General features: G+C 54.3%; 1 protein-coding gene across 1 annotated transcript in view; it reads right to left on the bottom strand.

Moving 5' to 3' along the window:
* The window catches only part of Tmem132d (transmembrane protein 132D), a 76,076-nt gene extending 66,067 nt beyond the window's left edge, over positions 1 to 10,009 (bottom strand). The window contains exon 1 of the mRNA XM_090319908.1: positions 9,829 to 10,009. Coding sequence (XP_090176034.1) covers positions 9,829 to 9,987 — 159 coding nt within the window. The 5' untranslated portion in view covers positions 9,988 to 10,009. The remainder of the gene's footprint in view (positions 1 to 9,828) is intronic.
* Positions 10,010 to 15,156: the final 5,147 nt, after the last annotated feature.

The raw sequence follows: 15,156 nt of genomic DNA, 5'->3' as shown, positions 1-15,156 counted from the left end.
CTTGAGGTTAAGTGACCTATGTGAGCTGAGGGCTGGGAACAGTGGCGCCCAGGATAACCTCTGTTCACCCCTCCATTTCAAGAGAACCCAAAGTATCCCATGCACATCCTATAAAACTCGGGAGCTTGGTGGGGAGGGGAGGGCTGGGAGGGATGGGGGAGCACAAGTAAGGAGATGCATTGTGCCCACAAACTGATGTGGGAAATGGTAACTCCTTTGCCTAACTAGTGAAGATAACGAAAGAGGGAACCACTCCCCTCTCTCGCCTGGAAGGGCATTCGGGCAGCCAGGAATCGATGGAGAATGTGTTCTTCAGTAGCCAGCTCTTGGAACAGCTATCCAACCGTTGTCATTGACCAATCATGACTCCATAGCTCCCTAGGCACCAAATCACCTGACCTTCACCGTGGGTCTGCCTCTGTCACCCTGGGCCCGTGCTCCCTTCTCACACCGAGTTCCTGGGGTGGAGGCCCAACCTACAGGCTCTGTTTCACACACACTCGCTCCTGCCTGGCCATCTTGAGGAGGCTGTCCTCTGGCAGGCCCTGAGTGCCCATGGCCAACATTCACAATTAAGATGTGCTCGATAAAGCGCTTATTGGAACAAGCAGCACAGCCCATTTCCAGCTCCCTGAAGGGAAGAAGGTGGCCAAGCCAGGCACAGGGAGCCCTGGGAAAAAGAGAGCAAAGCCAGACTTCTAAAAACAAAAGCAGGAGGTAAGAGAGCAGCCCCCAAAGGCCACCTCCCGTCACTCGAGACGCTTCTTCCTGTCAAGGCCCATGGCCAGAGGAGGCCTGGAGAGCAGGGAAAGCCACAGGCCATGAAGCCTGGCCGAGGACTCCGATGTCAAGGTGTTTGGATCAGAGTTTTAAAAGTATTGAATGCAAGACGGATTCTTCCAGAAAGGCAACAGCCACCTGGGGCCTGCCATTACACCCAGATTTTCTTTTAAATCCCTTTAACATCTCTTTCATACAGGAAGAGCTGTGGCACCAAGCACTTAGGTTACGTAAGGTGGTGGGTGTGGCTGCCCATCAAACTGCAGACGAAGGGTCGTGAGTAGAGCTCCGGTGATTCTCCGTGCAGCGTCTTCATACCTGCACAGAACGACGCATTCACCAGGCCCCGAGCCTCCATGCCCACGTCTGAACTGGCGCAGGACCCATGGACCATCCTAGACACTTGCTTCTGCACCTTTTTCTCTTGGAGGGGATGTGAGCTGTGTCAAAGTCACTTTGTTTGTTTTTTAAACTGTATATTTTTTGTCTTTTCTGTTTTGGTCCTAGGGATCGAACCCAGGACATTGCACCTGCTCGGCAAGCGCTTTGCCACTGAGCTGCATCTCGGCCACTTTAAATAGTGGCTGCTGTGTCTCTCGGATGGCAGTTCTGAGGAATCCCCACGCGGCCATTCGTTCTGTTGCTTCACAGTACCGCTGTCCCTGGAGTGTGAAAGAGTCCCATCCGGCCTTACTTGCTGCATGCTTTTATCATTAAAAGAGCCAACACAGCGACCTCTCCTCCACGGTAATCTTCCTGTCCTCTGACTCCAGAGTCATTGCGTTAGGAAATGGGAGCCACGGTTAATGCCAGGCTCCAGATCGCAGCCCAACACAAACAAACCGCCTGATGGCGTCCAGCACTAGACAAATCAACCGGCCGAGGCATCACCGCCCGTGAGCCAAAGAAAAATTAAATTGACTCTGCAATAGATTTATTTTTTTTCCTCGGGGGGGAAAAATATGATGAAAGTAGTTAGGTTTTGGGCTGAAGGTGGTCAAATTACTCTGCGACGTGTGTGTAAAGATCCTTTTCACAGGGGAAGACCGCGGCGTATCCACAATACATCGCAAAACTCTAACCCTCCGCCGAAGCTCAGTCTTCAACGCGACGTCCCCACCCAGTACACTGACTCAGGTCTCCAGAGACAGCCGGGCCAGACTGCTCAGCAAGTGCGATGGGGAAGCAGCCCATGGCTTCCCCCAAGCCTGGTGCACTCAGATTCGGGCGTCTCCCCAGGAGTTCTGGTTTCTTCGCCAGCCCCCTGGGCTTGCACCACCTGCAGGCTCGGGCCTCGGCCCCATCGGTTGACAGACACGGTGTTCTGCTGTCATGAGCAGGTCCTCCTTGGGCAGGAGCAGCAGAACCCACAGCCCCGCAAGACCAGAAAGACTGTCCTTTCCTGGAGGGCAGTCAACCGTCGTCTCCGCACTATTGGCACTGAAGCTCCCCTTACGTGGCGAATATTTATGTAAGAATAAAGCAGCATTCACGTTGTCGTTCCAAGATGAGAGCCACCATCTACCAATGCTCACACCTTAAAACACAATCAATACACTATTCTAGCTGAATTACAAAGGGGAAATAAAAGCCAGTGTCTTACAATAAACTAATATTTACCGACCGCATACATCTGGGGGCGTTCTGATGGGAACTGGCGTTCCGGGGCCATGGGGAGGTAGCTGACAGGGGGAGCTCGTGTCCAACACCAACGCCTCAGCTGCCATTGCTGCTGCAGGAGAGGGGTGGCGCCTTTTTGTGGTGGGCACTCTGCACGCAGCACCGTCATCGATGAAGGGAGCGTGCCCAGGACAGGGGCCTCCGGGCCCCCAGTGTCTCCTGAGGGCTGCACCCAAACAGAAGCCAGGGGACAGGGCCTCGCTAGCTGTCCATCACAAAGAAGCTCCAGCGGCCCAGAGCAGGGCGGCAGAACTCAGAAAACGCCGTGGAGGGGTCCCCGAGCTCCCAGGGTGTCCCCTAGAGCGGGGCCACTGGGCTGGGCCTGGCCAGCACTCCGTGCCTGTCCATCGGAGCAGTTTCTTCCTCTAACCCCTGGACTGGGCCCACCTGCAGCCCTTCCGCCACTCGATCCTGTTCCTGAACTGGGCGGCAGCTGTGACAGCGGCTGCCATGTTGGGTGTGGTGGCATCTGGGGACCTTCCACCAGGGATCCATCTGCCCAGTGGGCTCTGACCTGGCTCCAGTCCGCAGTGAGTCCTTAGGGCTGCCACAGGACACACAGTCCCAGAGCGCCAGCCCCACCCCCTCCACGGGTCCCTTCTTCCTTCCTCCCTCCCTCCCTCCCTCCCTCCCTCCCTCCCTTTCTTTCTTTCTTTCTTTCTTTCTTTCTTTCTTTCTTTCTTTCTTTCTTTCTTTCTTTCTTTCTTTCTTTCTCTTTTTGAATCTTTAAGCAGTTGTGTAAAGCAGTCACCAGAGCAGCTTATGAATAGAGTGGGTGGGTCTTGACCACTGTCACCCTTCAACCTTCTCACCCCCTCACATTCATGGTAGGTTATGTGTTTAATGTCTTCTTTGCCTTTTTGGGGGGGGCCAGTCCTGGGCTTGAGCTCAGGGCCTGGGCACTGTCCATGGACTTTCTCAAGGCTAGAGCTCTACCACTTGAGCCTCAGCACCACTTCCGGCTTTTTTCTATGTATGTGGTACCAAGGAATCGAACCCGGGTCTTTGTGCATGCTAGGCGAGCACTCTACCACTCGGCCACACTCCGGGCCCTTCTTTGCCTTTTAACAAAGCAGTTTATGTGTGCAGTGCCCAGGTCCAGCTTCGACATCGTCACCACCCCGCCTCACCCCTTCTCTTACCTTTCTAAATTCTGATTCTCCTCCCTTCCCTTTCATTCCTCCACCCCCTCCCCTCGCCCCGACCCTCTCGCTTTTTACCCATTTCCGGTACTTCTTTTGCTGGGTCTTGACTTGGTCTTTTTAGAGAATCACACCATTTGCCTTCTCCAGAGTCTGTTACTCTTCATTGGTTTGCTGCAGTGGCTTGCTTGCCAGCCGGTGCCACCTTCTTACGGGGCGTGTCATCAGCGTCACCCCAGGACGCACCTCCCCTCCACCACTGCCCAGCCTGTGTTCTCATGGCGGGCAGAGCCATCGTTTCAAAGCAGATTGTGAATCAGACCAGACAGGAAGACCCTGAACCAGGGATTCCACAGCTTGGCACCCAACAGGAGGACCCAGCTTCCCTGAACCCCCTCATGGCCCGGGCCTCCCAGCCCAGCACCCACACTCCACCCCAGAGCTGCTTCCCAGCCACAGGGGACTTTCCCACTCAAAGGACCTCCAGCTGCTATGGAGCCTCAATGTCTACCTTTCCTTCTGCGCCGACAGACAGACAGACAGACAGACAGACAGACAGACAGACAGGTCTTCCCACTGTTTCCCAGGCCAGACTGGTGAGTATGGCTTCCACAGTGGCCACCTTGCCTGATGGTGCCCCTCCCCCAACCTCTCCCTGCTCCCTGCACTGAAGTGGACCCCTCCCCCAGCTCTCCCCCTTCCCAGCCCAGGAGTGGACCCCTCCCCCAGATGCTCCTCCTTCCCAGCCCAGGAGTGGACCCCTCCCCCAGACTCTCCCCCTTCCCAGCCCAGGAGTGGACCCCTCCCCCAGACTCTCCCCTTCCCAGCCCAGGAGTGGACCCTCCCCCAGACTCTCCTCCTTCCCAGCCCAGGAGTGGACCCTCCCCCAGACTCTCCCCTTCCCAGCCCGGGAGTGGACCCCTCCCTCAGACTCTCCCCCTTCCCAGCCCGGGAGTCGACCCCTCCCCCAGCCTCCATCCATTCCAGTCTTGTTCATCCGGTGCCTGGTACACAGTGGGGACTCTGTGGAGAGCTCTCCCCCCGCCCCGAGTGGGCTGTGTTTCTGTGGAGCCACAGAATGAGTCCCCTCACGGGCATTTGTGTATGGGAGTGACTGGACGTCCATGCTGGGGCTGCGTTCACCACGCTGCAGGCAGCTCCTGCACCCGTCCACCTGCACTGGCTTCCCATCCTGGCCCGGCAGCAGCTCTGCCACCGGCACCGCCTCCTCATAAATCACCTCTGGAGAGAGAGGCTCTTTAAGGAGCATGGGGTGGGGGGAGAAGACAACAGTAGCTTTGTGCATTATAAATAATTCACTTTCAGATGACTCCTCCTGTTTTAATAAGGCGTCTCCATTTTGTGCTCCAGTGGCACACATCTTTGCACTTACATCGTCTGAAGCGTTTCTTTTTCTTTTGGCATGCTGCCCTGATCAACAGTCGACATTCTGTCATAGCCTCTGGTGGACGCACCGGACTGGCTATGAGAGTAAACTGCAGAGCCCATCTATCCGCTGGCACCGAGGCTGAGCCGGCAGCGTGGGCCGGGCTGGGGCTCTGTGTGCCCCCGTCCGCGTGGGGCCTGGGGGAGAGCGGTGGTCGCTTCCCTTGGTCATGATGGGGCTCACACGTGTGCAGTCATGCACAGAACCCAGAGCATAGCGCTGTACCTGGAGCGGACCTGCGGCAAGCATCTGGCATAATTATCTTGTGCTGTTTGGGAACAGCGGCCACTCAAGACACACACAAAGCGAGACGGCGTCTTGGCACGGAGCTGTTTCTCAAGGGCCGTGGCTGCGTCTTAATTTTCACTTGGTTGAAGAGCATGAAAATGAAAGCGGCGGTGTGTGATGCAGTGTGACTGAATTTTCAAAAAGTCTAAGTGAAACAACAGAGGGGGTGTGGTATATTAATTAACAGGTTGACACAAGAAAAAAATACCGTGCACAGTGAAATCACACGAGCCAAGCATTGGCTTTGGTGCCCAAGATTTTTCAAAAGAAAAAAAAGTTTTCATTTTAGGAGCCAAGAAATCACGGTCCCTTCCATAACTGGGGTGGGGGGGAGAAAGGGCTCTTCCTCTAATCCTGAGTGACCGCAGGTGGCAGGTTTCCTGTGCACACTTAGACACAGCCCTGAGAAGACGAGCCAACCACCCTTGCCATGCATGCCTATTGCAGGCATGCACTGTGCTTTCCGCTGGGTTTAAAGATGAGGAGGACATGGGGGGGACAGGCAGGCAGGAAGGCGGGGGGGGCGGGGGGGGAGGCAGGCAGACAGACAGACAGACAGACAGACAGAGTGGAGCTATTGCACAGCCAGATTCTCAGGACACTGCAGGTGGCCAATGAAAAGCAAATTCCTTCCATTTAAGGATAGAAACGTACCAGGTTTGGGAAAGCTCACTTAAGTGTATTTCATCAGAAAGCTTGTAACGAAAAAAAATTATGTGGCTATAAAACGATTTGAGAAAGCTTGGCCTACAGGTTTGCAGAAAGGAAGACTCTCAGCCGAGTTATAGATTAGGGAGACATTCCTCGATCAGAAGACTTAAAGGGGCGCCAGGCACACCAAGAAAGATGACTTCCCTGTCATCCCGAGTCCACAGGGAAGGAACAGAGCTGCGGCCGGCCTGCCCACCACGCACCCACCACGCCACCAGGGATAGGGAGCTTGTGTCCCCGCTAGCTCGCGTAGGAGGTCACCCCAGGAACGCCTGTGCTGCAGCCTCGCTGCTCCGCCTCTGAGGGGGCCTTGGGTGAGTTTTAAAGACCCAGATGAAACGAGGAAGGACTGAGCACACAGGCAGAGGACGCGTGAACGTGCCAGCTCCCAGATGTGGACATGGCCAGAGGAACTGTGCCTCCCGGGCCGGAGCTCAACAGGAAAAGCCATGCCAGCATGGGAACCCTGACTCCCCGGCCCCCCACACCCCCAAGGAGACAGCAGGACCTCTGGATCACACGAGAGGGGCAAGGACGACCCCTGGACAGAGGCGGGAGGCCACAGCTCGGCCTCTGAGCCCCGTTCAAGCCTTGTTTGAGCGGCCCTTTGTGAGGGGCCGTGTGTCAAGGGCTCCTCTGAGTCCTGTTTCCCCTCCGCCTCTGTGAGCATCCCAGAGGATGTCCACGGCTGGGTCTGGAAGTGATGCCTCTGGGCCAGGCCATCACCACCACTGGACACCACCACGACCCAGGCGCTGGGCATACACACTCCCGTTTACACTCTCAGATCATGCTCATGCTCAGGTGTGCACACTGCTCCGACGCTGCCTCCTGCAGCGTTCCAGATCAATAATAATAATAAATAATAATAATAATAGCGAAGGCCTGCCCTGGCCCTGCAGGGGAGTCAGGTCGGCCACTCCCCTTTCCCCGGCCTGGAGCAGCAGCGGCCCGCAGTGCCCGTCTGGCCCGCAGTGCCCGTCTGGCCTCTCCCCGCAGCGTCCGCCACCTGCGACCCCTCTCCGGCCCTGGTTGGGCGCATGTGCACCTCAGCACGGCTATCTCTGGACTCTGGCATGGCTCAAAGCTAGTGTTCCAGTCCAAACTCAGGAGCCAATGAGACGCAAGAAATGGCTCACTCTCCTCCAGCCAAGTGCAGCGCCAGAGTGATGCAGTGCCTCTAAGAAACCCAGATGCCCCCGCCCCGCTCAGACACCGACACGTGGCTGCAGATGTGCATTTAACAGATTAATGCTAATGTACATTTAATGATCCTTTTCTCAGAATTCTCCTCCTTAAGGACAAGAATGTATTTTGCCTATGACACAGTAAAGCATCATTTCTTGTGTAGAAAAAGAAAAGGTAGTGAAACACATAAAAATATATGATTGGATTAGGAAAATAAGAAAGCTTTCAAGGCTCTGGACACCCAGGGAAACTGCCTCTCATTTCAAAGCTTGCCTGAAGATGAAATTAAGTGACACCTCCATGAAGAATGCGGTTGGAGCTGCAGCTACACACACATCAAACGCTGCCCGGCGGGAGGTGTGGCTGCTGCATCTGCCTCGACCGCTGCTTCTGGAAGCTTCTCGGCTGCTTATATCTAAGTGGGCTGTGCTTAGATTTTAAGTTCGTTCTAAGACTTGCAGGTTTCACGAGATAAATACAATAGGAATGGGTTTTCCTCTGGATGCAATCCAGGGGATCTAACATGTTTCCATTTTGGAAGAGATTGATGGACCTGATCACATGAAAACGTAAACAGGCAGACCCCTCTGCATGCCAAAAAATACAGCTCGTAAAATGATAAGGCAAATAGGGAAATGGTGAGGCTATGGGCATTGTGTCAATCACAGAGTTAGGGAAGAGAACGGGAAGGTTAGAGAAGGGCACAGGCCATGTGAACATCCAGGAGCAGCAGAGATACAGGCACCGCCTTATCCAAAGCTTCGCTGAGGACACTGCCACCGTGTTAATCGAGGGTCAAGCAGGAGCACAGGTGAAGAGTCAGGTGCAGGATTTGTGTCACCAGTACAGGAAAGGGAAGGTGGCCCCCACGTCTGGAGAAGAGGGAGAGCATGCACATAGCAGGCCGGCACAGGGTTTAGTTTTTCCACGTGGAAAGGTTGTCGAGATGTGTCATACATGCCTGTGAGCACACTTAAAATGGCTAAGACGACACGTGATTATGTGATATTCTTTTCCATGACAGAAGATGGGAAATCTAGCAAAACAATCAGAAGAGGGTGGATTACCCATGAGAAAATAAAATGGGCAAAGACAAATATTTAATAAAGAAATTAAAACAAAAAGGAAATCCAAGAAAGGCAGATGGAGGCAACGCAGATAATTGTTGCTTAACCAGTTGTGGATTTTTAAAAATTAACTGCTCTCTGTGTTGGTGAAGTTGAAGGGAACCCCCTCCTACCCCCCTGCAGCAGGAGGAATTGTAAATTAACTTCACCTTCCTGGAAGGCAATTTGAAAACCTTGACCAAAGCGCATTAGAATGCTTCATATCCTTTGATTCCTGACCTTGCATTCGAGTCTAGCTCTAAAGGCTAACCTCAAAGAATCAGAGATGTGTGCAGAGGTCCATATACAAATCTAAACCACAGCATTTTTTTTAATAGCTAAAAAAAACCCTGTCACCTTTGTGTGGTGGCGGCAGCAGCGGCACAGCGCAATGGGGTTGTTTAGATGGAAAGGTGGCACTCATCTTCCATGCACCACTTCCAGGGCTTGGAAGTCCTCACCTCTGCACCCCTCTACTTTCCCACTTCTGTGCCCTGGGACTCTCGCCTAGGGGGCGGGCAGGACAGGCCCCAGGGTCTCTGGGGCGTCTCTTCAGTGGGCCCCCAGCAGTGGGCAGAGGACACAGCCTCCAGGACGGGCCTCCCCTGAGGCTAGCATGGCCACTTGTCTGAGCTGTGAGCTGGTGGGATAGGGAGCAAACCAGGCCACATCTGCCCTCACGCCTTCCCTCCTCCTGCTGGGTGCAAAATCTTCTTGCTCTAAGGTCAGGGGATGAAGAGGACATCATTCCTGGCACACCCAGAGACAAGTGGACCCCGAGCCCCCACTGAGCCTGGCCAAGTCTTCTCCCTCCCTGCCGGCCTCCGCCCCTCTTGCCTCTTTCGTGGTGATGCTAGGGACACAGGGCGCGTGCAGGCGAAGCTGGGCCAGAGCTCTGAGCCCAGGCCCAGCCGCTGTCTCCCTGGTTCCATGAGCGAGAGGACGCCTTCCCGCCCTCCCCAGAGGGAGAGGCCATGAACAGTGGAGCGGCGGGGTTCCCCGTGGGTCAGAGGACTGGGCCGGGCCAATGTGCCTCACTGGAGCCTCACAGAGGCCAACAGGGACCCCAGACAGCCTGGTGGGGACAGCAGCCGAGTGTCCAGTGAAGGACGGCCTCGTGTGCCACTCTGCCAAACCCACCCCCTTATGGCAAGAATCACGCAGCACCAGAGAGCAGACTCCTCAGCCTCGGCCGCAACGCGCCTGCTGGACAGTCTCCCCGCGGTTGCATGCGGTGGAAATCCGTAAATGTGTACACGGGTGACGCGCTTTGCGCATTCATCCCATTGTCAATAATCTTCACAATGAGGTGGGCTCGCCTGGAATGCCCGGGGTCGGCTTTGCAAACCGTAGGTTGAGTGCTATTTGGGAGTGGGGTTCGGTGTAGGAAGAGAACCGAGGAGCCGGAGACGCTGCAATAGGACCAACACGTAGGGCAGGCGTGGCGGCGAGGGCCCCGGGCCTTCTCCTGCCCGCACGCTCTTACCATGGCCAGTGCTACGATGCCGGTCAGGTCCTTGTGGTGGACGTGGATCTTGGACACTCCCAAGTCAGACGTGAGCTCTCCCGGGTACTCCACCTGCCAGGTGACCAGCCTCGTGGCCGGGGGGTCGCCGGGCTCCTCGACCTTGATATCAACCTGCATGACTTCGTAGGAGGTGGCGTCCGCCCTGGGGAGGAGAGCAGAGGACAGCGGCGTGAGGGAATGGGGTGGACGCCTGCCTGTCCCCCTCCCCTGGTGAATTCCTGCGGTCACATCTTCCCCAAGGATCCTTTAAGAAGGGCACGCGAGCTGCACATACAGCTATCCGGGATGTGAAGCTTGGGGCGGGGGTTCCGTGGCACTGCACAGGGTTTTCCAGGCCCTGGAGCCACCCCACCTCCTGCCCCCTGCACCGTTCTGTGAGAAGCTCAGCAGGCACCATGGCAATGAGAGCCCTAACTGCTCTCTTCTGACCCAGTACATCTGAGAGACTCCTCCCCAGCAATCAGAAACCCCGCTCCTGCTTTGATGGAAGTTTCCAAGGCCATGGCCAATTCCAGTGGAAGCACAGAATTCTGACAGCATCTGAAGGTGATGTGGCTTTGTTATGTGGCGCTAATGAGACAGGATGGGGGAGGGGGTGGAGACAGAAGCCAGGCACGAATGAGAGGCCAGCGCCTGCCCGTGTCATCTGCGGAGAGGCGTGACTGGGACCAACACCAATTTTAGGCATCTCGGTTTCCACCGGGCACACGTCTGGAAACAAACCAGGGCAATTTCAGAGGCTGTGTATGTTTAAAGGCGCGTTGCCTCTTCTGCCTCTGTGGAGTCTGGTTTTGTGTACTTCCTGCTCTTCTATGCGAGGGGTCAGAATGAAGCAGCTTTGTGGAAGTCACCCCCTGAGGAGGTGAGGCCACGCAGGCGAGAATTCAGAGGGCAACTCAGAGGGCTCAACCCAGACCCAGACAGGTGTCAGGAGACAGAGAGGAAAAGAAAGAAGGAAAGAAGGAAGGGAAGGAGAGGGCAGGGGAGCGGGGGGATGAAAACACAGCCTTCCTTTTATCCTCAGCTCCATGGAGTTTTCCTCAAGGGAAAGAAAGTGGCGTCATTACCCACACTGGAAAACACTGGGGGTGGAATGCCATCAAGCACAGTTCTGTCTTTACTTGCTGGATTTTTTAAAGAATTCTGGTGAGAGGATGTGATCCCCTACCTGGCTTGCTGAGCTGTACCTTGTGTTTTTAGTCAGAGTGGCCGATGGGTAGAACCCAGTTGGGAGAGGTTGAGCTCAGGGCCTTGGGACTCACTGAGAAGCTGCCCTGCATGGTTCACACCCCTCTCAGCACCCCGCAGCCATCTCAAGGAACCACTTTTGCATTCATTACACAAGTATGTTCCCCTTTTAGATTCCATGTATTAGTGAGAGCATGCTTTGCTTACGGAGTTCAACATGTCATAAGTAGCTCATAGCCTGCTTTTAAATTGTTCTCGTCTACCAAGCCCGTGGAAGACCCGCTGCCGTAATTCATCACGTGATCTGCTTCCTCTAGCTTTCCGCTTCCTGGAAGCTCATGTGATGTCTACAAAGCTTCGTCTCCCTTCACCTCCATGGCTGCCATCCAAGGTGGAAGTGCAGCCGAGTCTCTTCTGCACTGAGCGTGCTTCTGAAGCCCACTCCAGCGGGAACTCCTAGCCCCAGGACCGGCGCAGTCCTCAGGAGGCTTGTGTACTTGAACTTCACCTGTGCTCATTTCTGCGTTAACTCTCCCAGGTGTGAGTCCAACGGCTGTGTGGACAGTGAGCTTCCTGGCCAGCCTCTCTGGGTCCTGAGAAGAGGAGTCACACGCCTCGACTTCTAATCTAGAGGACAATGCCTCCTATTATCAGAAGGAAATCTATCATTTGGGCTATAGCAAGCCAAGTCCACCTTGACAAAATGCATCTGATTAATGCAACAGAATTGCCCTGAGGGATTTTACAAATAAACCATGACCAACGAGCCAGGCCTCAGGCCCTCCTTCCTCACTTCCTTTCTCCATCCCCTCTTCATTCTCCTGCCCACTTAGATGCCCAGGAACTCACGTCGGGAGGGCTGAGACTACACTGGCAGTGTGTTGCTCTGGTCCCTTCCTGCCCCTTCCTCTCTACTTCCAGTCCATCCTGAGGGGAGCTGCTCTGTCCCACCCTCCTGCCATGGTGGACTGAAACAACCACCAAGAAAGCGCTCTCCCTCTAGCCTGATTCCATCAGGAAGCTGGTCACAAGAATGGTAAAACTGGGCCGGGAGTTTGGCCTAGTGGTTAAAGTGCTTGCCTAGCATGCACGAAGACCCGGGTTCAATTCCTCAGTACCACATATAGAAAAAAGCCGGAAGTGGTGCTGAGGCTCAAGCGGTAGAGCTCTAGCCTTGAGAAAATCCAAGGACAGTGCTCAGGCCCTGAGCTCAAGCCCAGGACTGGCAAAAAAAAAAAAAAAAAAAGAATGGTAAATTGACCCGCACAGTGCTTCACATATACAAAGACCAGAAACCACACTTAAAATCCCACACAAGACAAACAGGGCAGCTTATGATGATCATTTTCAGACGCACTTTCCATTTGGGGTCTTCTGCCAACCCCTTAAGTCCTAAGAGGTTTCTGCAAATCCCAGTAGAGACACGGAAGCGGCACAGTCGAGCTGAACGCTCAGCCACCAGAAAGCTTAACTCTCACTCGAAGAGACCGAAAAAACAAGCAAACATGCAGCCATTAACTAGAGAACAGAACTGTTTACAGCTGAGAATTTCACACACAACTTGTGCCACTCAATGCATATGTTGTTTTTCTTCCAGAGGAGAAATCCAGTGTCTTAGGTGGGACCTCATGAAGTATGCCAGCGATTAAATATCACAGAGCCACCCCCGGCCCGCCAGCTCCTGGAGAGCGCAGGGAGGTTTGCGGGGACAGGGAGGGGACGGGTGGGTGAGAGATGTGGAGAGTGAAATTCCATCTCCACCTTAAAACTCTCCAGACAGATGTCTGAGGAATAAATCGGTAAGAAATCTGGAAACCAAAGTAAAGCCAGAGAGAGGGGAAGACGGTCCCATCGGCGGAGGCGCCTTCCTGAGAAAGTGCGTGGTGCTGTGCTCTCAGTTATTCACAGCACGGTCTGAAGGTCACTTTGGGGGAGGCGTGGATGCGAGGCTGGATGTTGTGGAGGACAGTGGGCTCTGAGTGTGGCGTGTTCGCTGTGGCTCTCATAATATTTGGAGCTACCAAGCTCAGAACTATAGGGACCTCAAAGTGCCACCAGTCAGCGGCACCGATCAGTGAGGACGACGGCGGTTACAGCTTCTGGGCCAGAAACAGAGGTCACGGAGAGAGCGGGGGCCACAGACCTCAAGCTCCCTGCAGAATCACCCCGAAGCCAGCCACTGCCCGGAACCCCACATGGCCCCAGCTCTTCCTTCCGGAACCCTGACTGCACCGTCCCGGGACACAAATCAGCCGCACACAAAGCCTGCTTCTGAGGAAATGGGGAGCATTTTCAGAGTAAGGGTGGCACCAAAGGCAATGCATAAACGTGACTTGAAAGGCAGAGACTGGCAGTCCCGGAGCAGAGGTGCGGAGAACCCTGCTTTGGGGAAGCCAGCTCGGGGCAGTCAGCTCCCCGGCCTGCCACCCCATCCACTCAGTGACATTGTGGAAATTTGCATCCGACGCCCACAGAGGCTAGCCCATGCCCTCCACGGTGGCGAGCCGCTGTCCTGTGCCATGCCCCCCTTCGCGTCTTGTTTTCAAGATTAAAATAAGGATATTACTCAAACAAATTGTTTCTTCTGAGACATTATCACACGATTAAAGTTTCCATTACGGACATCTCGTCCCTGGGTTTTTCATTAGCATTTTTTGCATAAGACCTTTTATGAGGAAGTAAAGTATGCAAGGTCTTTTTAATGTGTTACATTGTAATGCGATTTTCGTCACCGTACACGTGTCTTTTCCCTGTTCCCTCTCGCAATGAGATTAATTCTGGAGCAGAAGTAATAGGTTGTCCGCAGCTGCACTGGGTGGAGGCTCTGCCACCCTCCCGTGATCCTTTGCTCTGCGTCCTTTTCTTTAAACCACCAATCAGAGTGCACGGAATCGGTGCCGTTGACTGCCCGAGGGATGAGTACAGACCACGGTTCAGCCACCGGGGAGTGCGATCCTGAGCTGTCCCCGGCTGACCCCAGGAAGTCAGCCAGGGCCGGGAGAGCCGGGCCACAGAAACTGACCATCGCCCCCCACCCCGTCAGATTACCAGAGACAACCTCAAGGTACCCGGTGCCCTGGGCAGGGTCTGTAGAGGAGGCACTGTGGGGGAAAGATGGACAAGGTATGAACAATCTTACCAACAGGACAGCAACTTTAAGAATGGATGGAGCACGAGGGTATCTGGAGAGAGAAGAGATCCTTGGAGGACCTGCTGTCATTGGGAACCAAGGAGAAGTCCCTGAAGAGGCCAGGTCTGAGCAGTGGTCAATCTGTATGAAAGAGGAGTGGCAGCGAACAGGGAGCTCCCAGCAGAACTGCTTCCTGGCTGGCCAGAGGAAATGGGCCGGCAAAACCCGAAGCAGTCCACATCCCCAGAACCCTCCAAGGGCCCAGGCCTGGGACATGAGACGCAGATCAAAGGCAAACCATCAGCGGGCCGATCAGACCCACGCGTAGCTTGACTCTGCAGCACCGCTGAGCCCAAACAGGTTTTTATTTTACGTTTCCCTAATAAGGTCAGATGGCACAGAAAATACATGGTCTATAAAGGCGGACACATTGCTTCACCATTTATGAAGGAAACACCAACTTATGACCTTTATCCTAAGAAAAATGGAAGCTATCAAATCTGTACAAATAATAAAAGAAATAATAAAATACCTCATTAGAAAAATATATAAAGTGGTTGAACACGTCTTCCCCTAGAAGATGAGTTAGTTCAGATTTGAGAGCCGACCTGAGACTCCTCTGGAAAAGTAGAAGAAAGGAGAGGGCAGATGCTCCCACAGCAGGCACAAGAATAAAAGCTCCCATCGGGGTTGGAATCTATACATCAGGCTTATCCAGGGAACAATAACAGTATGAACCGACCTTCACCGACACAGGAACAAGGTGGAGCCGAATTATACCTCGTGGCTGGGAAAACGTGTGAAATGGAAAGGCACTTTCTCTCGAGAGGTGTGGGCCGACAAAAATTCAACAGTACCAACATCAGACCATCGTTCCGGGTGGAATGTCCCCCGGGGCCCTGCCCACGGGGACAACGGTCCAAGCTACCCCCAGCTCAGCCAACCGGCCTCCTGGTGGATGGACCCAG

This window comes from Megascapheus bottae, chromosome 28 (genome assembly GCF_031878675.1).
Source record: "Megascapheus bottae isolate mThoBot1 chromosome 28, mThoBot2.hap1, whole genome shotgun sequence".
NCBI classification, from domain to species: domain Eukaryota; kingdom Metazoa; phylum Chordata; class Mammalia; order Rodentia; family Geomyidae; genus Megascapheus; species Megascapheus bottae.
This window is presented reverse-complemented; position numbering and strand designations above follow the sequence as displayed.